The 12669-nt window shown below is 35.7% G+C and overlaps 1 protein-coding gene across 10 annotated transcripts in view; it reads right to left on the reverse strand.

Moving 5' to 3' along the window:
- Positions 1-1880: 1880 nt before the first annotated feature.
- The window catches only part of HEATR5A (HEAT repeat containing 5A), a 68957-nt gene continuing 58168 nt past the window's right edge, over positions 1881-12669 (reverse strand). For 8 of the 10 annotated variants that reach the window (XM_052782562.1, XM_052782569.1, XM_052782568.1 and 5 more), the window contains 7 exons: positions 11146-11273; positions 10097-10244; positions 9123-9395; positions 6555-6779; positions 5491-5645; positions 3841-4054; positions 1881-3563 (listed from right to left, as the gene is read on the reverse strand). In XM_052782562.1, the coding sequence (XP_052638522.1) occupies positions 3262-3563; positions 3841-4054; positions 5491-5645; positions 6555-6779; positions 9123-9395; positions 10097-10244; positions 11146-11273 (1445 nt within the window). In that variant the 3' untranslated portion in view covers positions 1881-3261. The remainder of the gene's footprint in view (positions 3564-3840; positions 4055-5490; positions 5646-6554; positions 6780-9122; positions 9396-10096; positions 10245-11145; positions 11274-12669) is intronic. The other 2 variants (XM_052782567.1, XM_052782571.1) reach the window with 1 other exon arrangement.

Below are 12669 nucleotides of genomic sequence, written 5' to 3' on the forward strand. Positions count from 1 at the left end.
AGGTAACTCCCGCACCTCAGAACATACCAGATCAGTCTCAGACTTATTCTAGCCTAAGCAATACTATTAGAAATGCTGCTTATTCAGCTGGAGTGCTACAGACTCGTATCCAATTAAAAACAACCACATCCCAACTGTGTGATGCTTTTGCATGGTTTTGACTAATTCTGGTTTGTTGCAGTCAACAGAAAGTTGTCTGCAAATAATTTTTGCATAGCACTTAAATATTACATTCCGTGATGTACCCATATTTTTATATATACACTTAAGGTTAGGCATAGGCAGGACCTTTTGTCACAGAAAAACATTAAACTTTTTAAATAAACAGTGGAAACATACAAAGTAAACACGCATGCAGGCCACATGCTTCATTGCAAAGACAGTTTACTGGAAGAAAATTTACTGGTGCTTGTAGAGAAATGGCAAGAAAAACAATCAGCAGGGAGGCACGGGACACAGGAAGGAGGAGTGGTAAAAGTGAGACTTTGGTTTATGGCTAAACATATGTTTGGCTCTTCTGTTTGGCTAAACATAAGAGCTTGAATGCCAAGCAATGCCTAAAAGAGAAGAGTGGAATCGAAACCAAAACTGCTCTGTGGTCTTACTTATTTCTTCAGGAAAAGAGAAATTTATGCAAATTCCTTGTAAATAAACAAGACTGCATCAAAGATATCTGATATCTAAAAGCCAAATTCTTTTTATAACTGAAACAAGATTACATCTGTAGGATTCATTTATAAAATCTTAAATGAGTAGATTATTCACATGATCTAACTCATTTTAAGTGTACATAATAAAGCACAACTCAGGGCACAGGTATTTTTACTATGTGGATAAATTAATTATCTGGATAAATTAAGCTCACACATATGTCCTAATTTACAGTAGACATTAAGAGTTAGCAATGATTCTCTTTAATTGTTTTTGCTTCTGCTTTTAGAATACAGAGATATGTTGAAAATGGTACTTTTCCACATGTGGCTACAAGACTTGACCAAGAAATGTCAAATCACATAATTATGGCACTTCTCAGTGACTCAGTTGTGAACTACTACAATGAGACCCTCTAAGAAATCTAGCACTAAGCTCTTCTAAATTTTGATTTTTGGCTTTTAACAGCTTTGCTTGGTGCTCTTGCAACTTGAGCATGCTTCTTGAAAGTTTTTGAGCAAAGTAGAATTTAATCAGATTGTATTATCAACGTTAAAAAATGTTAGTGAAAAGAAGGTTAATGCTGTTCTTGTACATTACAGAAAATGAAAAAAGTAGCCACATACACCTATTGTAGCAACTAACTTTCTCAGCAATATTTTTGGCCACTTTGATAGTAAACATGACATGAATTTCATTTAAAAGTTTCAAGTCCCGTAAGAATTCTGTGATTTTCCAGAAGCAGCCTTGGGGAGAAAAAAAGAAAAAAAAAAAAAAAAGGAATGTACCCAGTGAACTTTAAAGGGAAAAATAATGAGATAAAAAATTACTAATGAGATAAAGATGACTGACTGCTAAATTTAATGTAACTCCCTTTCAACACAACCAACAACTACAGATTTGACTGCAATGGAGAGGTAGAACAAAGAACTTCTGGTTCTCCGGGGAAAGATGGAAGGCATCTCAACCATCTTCCCATAGTTCACACATTTCAGCATTTGGCACAGAACAGGTATTTACACACATAAAGTCTATCTCCCTGATCCTACTTATTTACCCATTGTGCTGTGCAGAACAGAGGAAGACCTGCAATGTCAAGTCACAGACATTGGTGCATCCAGCCCAAACATTTCTTACTAGTTTCCTTGTGGCAGCATACAAACATTTTCTTTCTGTTATGGAGGTCCTTAGAGCTCCTCTGCTATTGGGTAAAATGACTAAGACAAATCTTAAGTGAAGAAAATTAGCTTTATTTATGTAAATTAGAAAAATGAATTGTTAGAACTTTGGTCAAATGGTTAATTCTGTACAATTTACAATTATATTTATATACAAAACTTATAATAAAATACAGTACATCACACTTTTCCTGAGTCACGGTGTGTTTCTCAGTTCTGTAAATCTTTTTTTTTTTCTTCTTTCTTTTAAAGTAATTAGATTCAAGAAGGAAATACTATCTTCAGTTTGATAATGTTTGGTTTAGATAATACTGGTATTAAGAAAGAACTCAATACACTATATGGAGAAAATACTTTATAGCCATTGCAATTCCAATAGTTACTTTTCTATATTAAAATAAGTTCCTTAATAAAAATGTTAATTAAATAATCCTTATTATGAGTTTGTTGCACTTTATTTGACACGAGACAAGCCGACTTCAAATATGTCCATCTCTCATTGCAGAGGTACATAAATTTAGGTGAGTTACATGTATATATAACCGATCATTTAAAGATCAGGAAACACATCCAGATAGAGCAGATGTCTGAATCGAGGCACAGTATATTAAAATTGCTGTCCTATCCTGGACAAGATATGTAAGCTTCAACTGCCTGGCTAGCCTAATACAAAATTGACACAAGTATACATCCTGAAAAGTGAGACTACATCAAGCAGCAAGGCACCAAGCCTGCAAATACTTACATATGCATAATAGTCCCACTGTGTAAAGCACTACAGAGTCCTCACTGAAGAAACATTGTAGAGCTGTATTTAACAGCATTTGTTAAATCTCGGCCAGCTCAAGAGTTATTGCGATTAAAGCTATCAATATTACCTTTATTGAGTTCAATTTTTTGAGATCAACAATAATCTATTGTAAGGCTTACAAGGATATTTAATCTGTTTACTTAATGATGCAGTGTGTTAAATTAGTAATTAGGATAGATTACAACCTGCAAGTAAATTTACGTCCCAGTTAAATCAAAAAAACCAATCAGGGTAACTTATTTTTGACAAATACTGATTTAAAACAAAGTTAATTTTACTTAATGGCTAAGTGTGGGCTGCTGCTAAATATATCTATGGTAAAGTTCACTACACTTTTTTAATATAGGCATGTGCATTTCTGGCATTTCAGTCCAAAATAATGAAATAATACAGATTAGATGACCTCTGATAGATTTATTCATAGTCTTTAGAGATGTCTAAGAAGTCTTATGTTAACAGAAAGTTATCTAGAGATTTGCTTTCTCTTAAAAACTTTCTGTAATAATTCAGTGCAAGCTGAAATATATGAGATCAACTTACAGCGATCCTACTCTGATTAGAAATTAAAAGGGACATTTTTTGCTGTTGATATCAAAGTGCATAAAAAGACAATATGAGACTTTAAAGAAAATTGGTCTTTAGCTGAATGCTTGAACTTTTCCCCGGATTCTTTGCATGTTTAGCAGTCTTCACTTTGACACTTTCTTGATTGCCTTTTACAGCTGACTCAAGCCTGGCTTTCATAGTTGGAGAGGAAGCCATTAGTTTTTTAAAAACTGATGAGTACTGTGGACCAACCTGCATCAGATTTTGCAAAGCAAACTCATGTAGATTTTTTGCCCATTTTGTAGCAGAAGCCAGGGCATTTTCATCCAAAAGGAAGGAAATAAGGATGGGAAGAAGGCAGGCCACCAAATGGGCACCTATAAATATCGAAAACACAACTTAAACATACACTTTTTAAACACAGCTTCAAATTCTAACTAGAAGTATTTCTCTAAGTTAAAATTTAACACAAACTATAAAGCTGCAAATGTTATTCAAACTGTACAGTAAAAAGAACCAACATTCTTGTTAGCAATTTTGTTAGAAATTAGTGTTCAGGACTGGATTCCTAGTGGTTGTTTTGTTTTAATTTGTTACTTATGGCAACTTTCAGCATGTCTAATGCTTTGGATACTAGTAATGGAAGTAACTTACGGTGCTCTTCCTCAGCAGTGGCCATAAGAGCTGTAACCACCTTTATTCCCTCCTGAATGACTTGAAGTTCAGCAGCGTTTTCAGGTTTTGCTTTTTCTGTTTCCTGCAGTTTTCCCACAATGGATGGTGCTAAAGAATGAATATAAGGATGTGACACGGTTTTGTTTGGATGCTGAAAGATGGAGTGCAGCAGCTGGTAGCACTTACACTGTACCTAAAAGGAAAAGCAAATTTGCAGTTACAAAGTGTTACACTTAAAAATACATGCCAGAGTGTTTTAAAACTCACAGCTTGTCAGATAAAATTTTAGGGAGGGGGGAAAAATGTGCCTCACAGCTTGAAAATTCATCAGGTTGCAGGCTGCTAATGCATAATACTTTATAGAAGCATTATAACTTGTAATCAAATTATTACGAGAAACTAGACCATGCTTTCTGTTTCTTTCTACGGAGTCCTACATCTTCCTACATCTTCAAGTGAAGGAACAAATATTATTTTTGTGTGAAGATTATGTCTTAGTAGTGTTTTGAAAATATACCCTTTTTCGCAAAAATACAGCTGACTGAAAATAGGTGCTTAAAATACGAGCATTACCTCTGTCAAACTGTAGGCACAATTTTAAAAAGTCTCAATAGTACAGTAGCTTGCATGTCACTGGAAGTCAATAGGACTGAAACTGTCAAGTTCCTACATAATTTCAGAAAGGCTCAGATGCCTAAACACTTGGATAAAATTTGCAAATGTATACTACCATTTTCTTGCAGTCATATTTGGCATCCCCAGTTTCCTCTCAGTGGAAACCAATGTTCATAATACTAGAAATGTGTTAATATATAAAAAAGTACTTTCTTACAGCTATTTCTCAAGTAAAGGTAACTTTGTTTAATTTCTTGTTACTACATGAATATATACAGAGAAGATGCAAGAAAACCAGTTTACAGTGAATTCTCACAGTCAAACATTAAATCTAATGCATGTTATTTTCAGAGCTGGCCTTTCAGAGTGAGGAAGTCCCAACTCCTAGAAAAGACATTTGTATTTGCAATGATAATAAAAGCAATTTTTCTTTCCTGATATGTTGGGTTTTTAGCTGAAGAATAGTAACAGATGAACTGTGTGGTACTACAATCTAAAGCAACTACGTAAAAATATTTATACTAGGTCAGAACGAAGCATTAATCTAATTCAATATGCTGCCTCCAGCAGTGTCCAGGAGCTGATGCTTAAGGGACAGTAAAAGTTATGTAGTTGTACTTGCGCCAGCTCCCAAAGACCCACAGCTGAGGGATTTCCTGTGCAAAAGATAGTATCTGTGTGTTGAAGATAAAATGAACAAATAAAATGAAACAGGTGCCTGAAAAACTACACAACTGTATCATGTACTTATCAACGTATAAAGCACTGAGTCTGATGCAATAAAAAAAATAAATCATAGGAATACAGAATTGTATACAGAATAAAAAATGGTAAAATGCATTGCTGGACATGTTCATGCTAACTTGTTCAAACTGTATTTTAAAATACAACAGATATAGTCAGGACAGAATTAACTGGAATCAACACACAGACCAGGTGAAACAACTGAACAGAAAATAAGCTAAAATCCATTTAATATGATACTGATATTCTCACAACTTCACCAGTACTTACAAGAGGATCTTTTGAGTCAAGTGTGATTTTAAACTTCTCAATACAACGCTTTTGAAGGCACTCTACAGTAGTAACTTCTGGACTGGTAGACATAACAAATACTGTAATAGCAGTAAGCAGGCTAACCTCATCAAGTTCTTGGAGAAGCCCATCTACTATCAATAAAACAAGCAGTCTGTTAGATTTGCATTAAAAAGTAATTCTATGAATTCAAGTGTTACAAAGAGGTGGAGTAGAAATATCCATGTCTACATTTCTTTAGGAATCTTTTTTTTCAAATACATGACATACTCTGATGCTCTTATATGGACTTTTACTGTAATAAAAGCCAAGGCCAAGATGGGAATTCAGGGGTGGTTATATGCATATTTAGAAATAACAGCATAGTCCTATTCCATTGTTCCTCTGTATAAAGTACAATAAATATCTTTGAAGAGCTGGTATGACATATTAGGGTACAACCTATTTTGAGAATAATATAAAATTTGCATTAAGAACATATATTCTTTTGCTGTAACTTAAAAACCCAACACTATAAACAAAAGTTCTAACAAATTACAACTTGGAGATTAAATGTGAGGAATGATAAAAATACTACAAACTTGGGAAGTTGAAGAAGCAGCACACAGAAAACTACCTTTAAGACAAAAATATTTTTTCTTGAACTACTGTTTTAACACCCTTTGCTTCAATACAGACACTAATTCTTTGTGGAGAACCTGCATGCAGTCCAGCTATCTTTTATGGTCAACTGTACACTGAAGCCATAACTCCTGTTTATTCCATCGTGCCATGTAACTACATAGTGGCACTACATAATGCAGGGGTAAGCCTGAAATCCCACGTTTACACCTTTACAGATGATGACTTCTCATATGAACTGTAGGGACAAGATTGCACTATAGTTTCAACAGTACTTGGTAGCCAACTAATTCTCCTGTGACTCAGATACTAGTCTTTTTTTAAGATGTACATAAACTTAATTTAAATAAAACCAAACAACCTTTCACCCAAACATTTTTTGCTTTGTTATTTAAACACACAAACACAAAATTTCTGCATACCTTGATCCCAACAGTCAAGCACTGTGACCAAAGCACTACGTAGAAGATCAGTCCAAGCAGTCCGACTCTTCTCTGCTCGAGCCATTGGAGAAGACAAGAGTCCTTTAAGAGCTTGTAGAGACGCAGCAACTGTCAAAGGTAACTGGCCATCTTGCAATTTCACAGCAGTTTCTTTAAGTACTCCAATAATTAGGTACAAGATAGTAGGAAGAACTGAAACGCTTCCTGTAAAACAAAGCAAATTAATTTCACAGAAGTTAAAAAAAATTCAGGTACCTTTTACATTAAAAAAAATTGAAGCAGTTTTCTTAGATTATCTTTTTTATTTATAATTTATCATTTTTAATCACCTATGTGAATGGAGGCACTGGTAATTTGAAGAAAGATTTGAAATATGTGACTTGCTATAGCAAACATGGAGTCACACTGCTTAAATGAAGTTAAACCTCTTCCTCTTTTAAATTAGCTTTGTATATCTTTTCCTTGATGATTTTATTATATGAAGTGTTGAATTATGTCATGTTCAGAGAAAAGCAAGAACAGAAAGATCAGAACCACTGAGGAGCAGAAGAAGAGAAGCTATGGAAGTATACAAAGTACTGAGTAGTAGAAAACAAATTATAATCATCTAAGCATATTTCGCAATGAAGTCAATACAGTGAAGGAAATTAACAGGGGGTAATTTCAAAAAACTGGTAAGAGGAAATACTTCTCCCACATGATGTGTAGTTAGCCAAGGATGTCATTGCTCCAGAAAATCACTAAAGTCAAGAATTTAGTAAGATAAATAAGAAGAGGATCTCAGACTAAAAATGCATGACAAAAATTGCTAGAATTATAATAAAAAACTCCAACGAATATTTTGGAAAAGAGGACACCTAAAGAGAGAAGCAGATTGTCCCACAGCCTACTGAAGAGGTCTTCATCAATCCCTGAGAATCTGACAGTTGACCTGTCAGAATATGAGACTATTAAAAAAAAAAAAAAAAAAAAAAAAAATCACAGAAATAACTTGGCATAGCGGTTTTGCATATTCTTATGTCTTTGAAACTAATAGTAATACAGAATTCTACACATATTGGAGACAGTCTAGAAACCTGCATACTTATCTGTTGCTCCTGTCCTAAGTTCTGATTCAGCAAAGTACAGAGTTAAGCATATAGCTTAATATGCTTATGTCCTTCCCTAATCAGCAAAATGCTTATGTTTTTAAGATTTTCATATACTGATGTTCATGACACACCTGTTGAATAATGAGGGTCTCTAACATATGCATAAGTATTTTCTGAACCTGAGGACATCTACTTTCTATTTTTAAACGGCCAAGTCTCTGAAAATTTACTGTTGAAATTCAGTAGGAAATGCAGTTCATGAGCATCATTTTGTTGAAAATTTTATTATGCGTACATACCATGACAGGTGCCTGAAGTAAGACACATGGTATTCACAGGACTATAACTTCAGTTACCTATTAAAGGGGGGAAAATGATGCAATTCCACATAGGAATTCTCTTTGATTATATCAGTTGACTTTTGGAGATGCTTCCTTATTCAACTGACTGTAAAAGCAAGCTTAAGTGCCTCCATTTTAGCCACCTGACTTAAATGCTTAAGTTCTCTAGTGTAAACATCTCATCTGGTCTGATCCTGCAAGCTGTTAGTTTGTAGAATAACTTGAGCAGCTAAAGACAAAAAGAACTACATAGAGAAAAGAAAAATCACAGATTATTTTTCATACAAGATAGTTGCCCTCAGATCTAAGTGATGCTACATTTGTTTCCTTTTGCTTTGAACTGATAAATAATGAGCTGCAGATGGAAAAGAGAAATCATATCATTACCCTACAATGACAGCAAGAACTGCCTACTATTCCATTTGGAATATGCCACCCCCAAAGAAGAATCTTGTAACAGAGAACAAATTATGAAAAAAGAAATTTCCAGGGCTGGTAAATGCAAAAAATTGCATAAGGTGTAACATGGATACCTAAGGGAACAGAGGATTAGGGCAGACATGGTTTATAGGTGTGGCTGTAACAGTACTGAAAGATCATATGAATATGATATTTGGAGGTAGCAGGGGGGAACCATCTTAAAGTTTGGAGTGAGTCCAAAATTAATCATGGGTAAAAGTCAACTAATCTGACAAATCAACCGTAACACTCCTTACAGTGGTTTCCTAATGTTCAAATGATGGCTTTTAGTGAAAGGTAACATGACACATTTCCCTTTTAAATTTAATTTATGTCTGCATTACAAATTCCAGAATAGACAATTCAAGTAGAACATAATCACGTAGCTATCGTATAGTTCCCTGTACAAAGTGAATCTATTAATTGCACTGCTACATGTGGGAGGAAAAGAAAAACTAGTCCTTTAATTGCTTCAGTTTTGTAACTTGTTTTGTAATCTGACAGTCAAAAAAATAATTAGAAGAGGAAATTGTCACAAGCAAATCAACAAAACTTGCTGCCAGATTTATCCAGCTGAGAAAATTAGGTAATAACAAGGGGGCTCAGAAGAGCCCAATATTCTTTCATTAATCTTTTCTTGTGATGAAACAGCATACCTTCAGGAGAGCAGATTGCAGGAACATCAGAGAGAATAACTAATGCTACTGCTACCAGTCTACTTCCATCTTCTGACAATAACAGATGTTTTCCAGATTGAACTGCAGGGCTACAAGTTAATTTAGGGTTGAGCTGGGGAAGCTGTCTGACAAGAATACAAACACACAACTCCAGTGTTGCAAAGACTAATGATTTGCCAGGCACCAGTCCTCCTGTGTCTTTGCCTTCTCCAAATTCTGGTAACGTTTCCTTTTCTGCAGCACCATCATCAACTAAAACAAAAAGAAGAAACATGGCAGAAATCTGCAGGCTGTACCTTGTTTCCAAAAAGTTTACTTCTTCAAACTGTTTCATCACCAAGTGGTAATCTTGATACATATATATGTGCATGCATATGTATTCAAAGTTCTACTGGCAAACATCCATCCTTCTGAATAAGCAAACTATGCACTAATTGTCAAAAGGCAAAAGCGTGCGCAATAGATTTAGACATACAACGTGCTGAGGCACCATGCCAATATGATGTCACCTGATATAAGTGTTTTGATTCTTCTCTCAGTTTTTTTCTTTTAGAAAATGAACTTTAGGAAGTTACAATCAGAGAAACTAGTGGAGTCTAGCTTTTAACAGCTGTGTGTGCCGAGTCTCTCCATCACTCTACTGCAGCTGATTCCAGCTTTTTACTAAGACTCCTCCCTCCCTGACACCACACAAGACTATCCCAACTGCAGTTTCTCCAGTTTTCCTCCTCACTTCATGCCCTCTAGTCACCACCAAACCCGCGTGCTATCTATCATACCACCCTGATTTCTGATGTCAGGCACCTGGACTGACTTAACCAGGGTTAGTCACCACCTGTGAAACACTTCAATTAAAATGCACCTGGGAATATCACCTTCAAGAATCCAGTTTTCCAAGAAAGAATGGCTTTAACCCTGATAATAGGTATTCAGTATCTCATACATTACTGTACCTTCTGCACTTCTCCGCTTTTCCTTCACATGTTCCTGAGCTGCAAAAAGAATCAGCCGAACCACTTCAAGGGCAGCAAGCTGAATATCAGGTGATTCTCTGGTCAGTATCAGCCGATGCAAAACATTCAGCAGCTCTACACCCAACTCCTACAGTAAGAAAAATGCTTACTATATCCCCTTTTTAATGCAAGAATTTTAGAAACTTGTTAAAGCCAATAGTATTACTCTTACTAATCTCACTAAGGAACACAGTATAATTGATACAATCACAGGAGTTGGCATTTTCTTCAACATCTAGCTCCTAGCTCCCAAGTAGCAGCAGTCCTGCTCAATTCTCCCAACAATATCACAGTAATTTAGAGAGAAGGCACTTAAACCTACTAAAAAAAACCCCAAGTAATCTTTATCTTATGGCTTTTTAACTCTTGAAGGTGGGGATACTACATTGTATCCCTCCTAAAGTATATGCATTTCCTTGTAGAGAGCATCAAGAGTCAGCAGAACTTGGGTGTGTCCACAGGTTTTATCACTTTTGCCTGTGTTAAGACAATTGTATGGCACACAGAATGGTATAAAGCTTAATTTAAAGAAAAAAAAAAAGGAACTTTAAAGTTACTAATGCTTTTTAGTATCACTGGTGTGTTGTGGTTTTTCTGGGTTTGCTTTTTGTTGTTTTTAATACCACTGCTTTTGTCCAGTTTCCTTTTATCATCTTCAATATTTACAACAGAATTAAATGAACTATCCCTTGACAGATTAAGAGAACTCTTTTTTCTGGAATTCTGTCTTTACCTGGCTCTCATCCCACTCATCTAGTTACTCCTTCCTGATCAAATGTCGTCAAGTTCTCTGCCCTTCACTGTCTTCTTACAGGTTCCACGTTGTGCTCTTTTTCTCTACTCCCTCTACAGCTTTGGATTTTGGTAAAGCATATAATTCACCTATTACTTATGTGTTGAAGATTCCCGGATATACAAGGGAGTAGAGATACTGTTCAAACTAAAATTATGCCTTAATTCTGGGGGGCTTTTGATCATTAAAACATTACCTGATCACCACCTATTTTAGACCTTGACCATGGAACATCGAAGAGTGCTTGTAGGGCACGTAAGCAGGCAATTATGTTCTCCATTGCTGCATCTGATCGAGGAGAGCAGAGAAATTCCACAGTAATTCCTGTAAGCATCAGAAGAAAAAACCCATATGTGCTTGAAATTTTATGAAGTAATTTTGTCAATTATGAAGTAACCTAACAGTAGGTTGCGCAGACATAGAAATAGCACTTGCATTTTATATTAAGTGAATTAATCTCCTATTGTTAATATCTTGGGGCAAGAACTCTATTTCCCTCAAAACAATGAAAGAACTTCAGCTTCTGGACAGTATAAGACATGATGATAACTGGCTATTAACGTAACTAAATAAAAAAATAGAGCAATTTCTGAGTAAAACACTGAACTCTAGGTCCAATGAATAGGCAGACAATTCATAATGAATATATAGCAGAATATTTGCCTAATCACACTGATTTATGTAATAGAAGGAGATAATGGAGAAAGTAATAATAGTTCATAAACTCAGAGGCTGAAGCTTTACCTTCCCATGTTAAAAAAATGCTAAATATCGCAGCTACCACAACTGGATCGCCAGCAATAAGTAAATTACATGAAGCTGAAGCTTGCAAATCCTAGAGCAGATAAAAACAGTCACTTTTTTCTGAGCTTTCAGGACCCCTCAGATAACATTTTATGACATTGGAGATAAACTTCATATAAACTGTGATCCATATTCTCATCCCAGCTGTATAGCTGTAATTCCAAAATGTGTGATGACTTGGGAAACTGATCAATGTACACTAAAGAACAGCTGTGCAACAGAAAGTGTCCGTGTTGTAAAGTTCTTTCAGCTTCTCTGTAGGAGTTGAAAATGAACAAGTAGAATATGTTCAGAAGCAGAATAAACAAACCAGGTGTCCATGGTAAAGTATATGAAATTTGAAGCACTAATCCAGTGGTATAGGAAGCAGGGGAAAAGAGCAGCTTTTGTATCAGAGGTCCCACTTTTAACTGATGGAGCAATGGAGTTCAAAAGGAAACTGGGTCTGTGCAGGAAGACTGGGATTCAAAAGAAGCCATATGCATCTGGGTCATACAAACCCATTCCAAAAAAGGATTACAAAAGAAGGATACAAAAGACAGACCAAAGGAAAAAAATATAACCAGAAATGCCTAACTGTGTAAATTTAGAGAACTGGGACTGAATTCAACTGCCTCCTTAGCCTCTGTAGGAGCGGAGGCTTAAACAGATCTTTATGTGGACTTAAGGAAACACTTTTTTACTGTGAGGGTGACCAAGCACTGGCACAGGTTGCCCACAGAGGTTGTGGAGTCTCATCCAAGGAGATATTTAAAAGCTGCCTGGACACGGCCCTGGGCAACTGGCTTTAGGTGGCCCTGCTTGAGAAGGGGATGGTGGGCAAGATGGCCTCCACAAGTCCCTTCCAACCTACACACTATTCTGTGATGTAAAACTGTACTTCAGTGACCTAAACTGTACACTCTGTAACTGTGGC

This window comes from Harpia harpyja, chromosome 3, assembly GCF_026419915.1.
Source record: "Harpia harpyja isolate bHarHar1 chromosome 3, bHarHar1 primary haplotype, whole genome shotgun sequence".
Taxonomy (NCBI): domain Eukaryota; kingdom Metazoa; phylum Chordata; class Aves; order Accipitriformes; family Accipitridae; genus Harpia; species Harpia harpyja.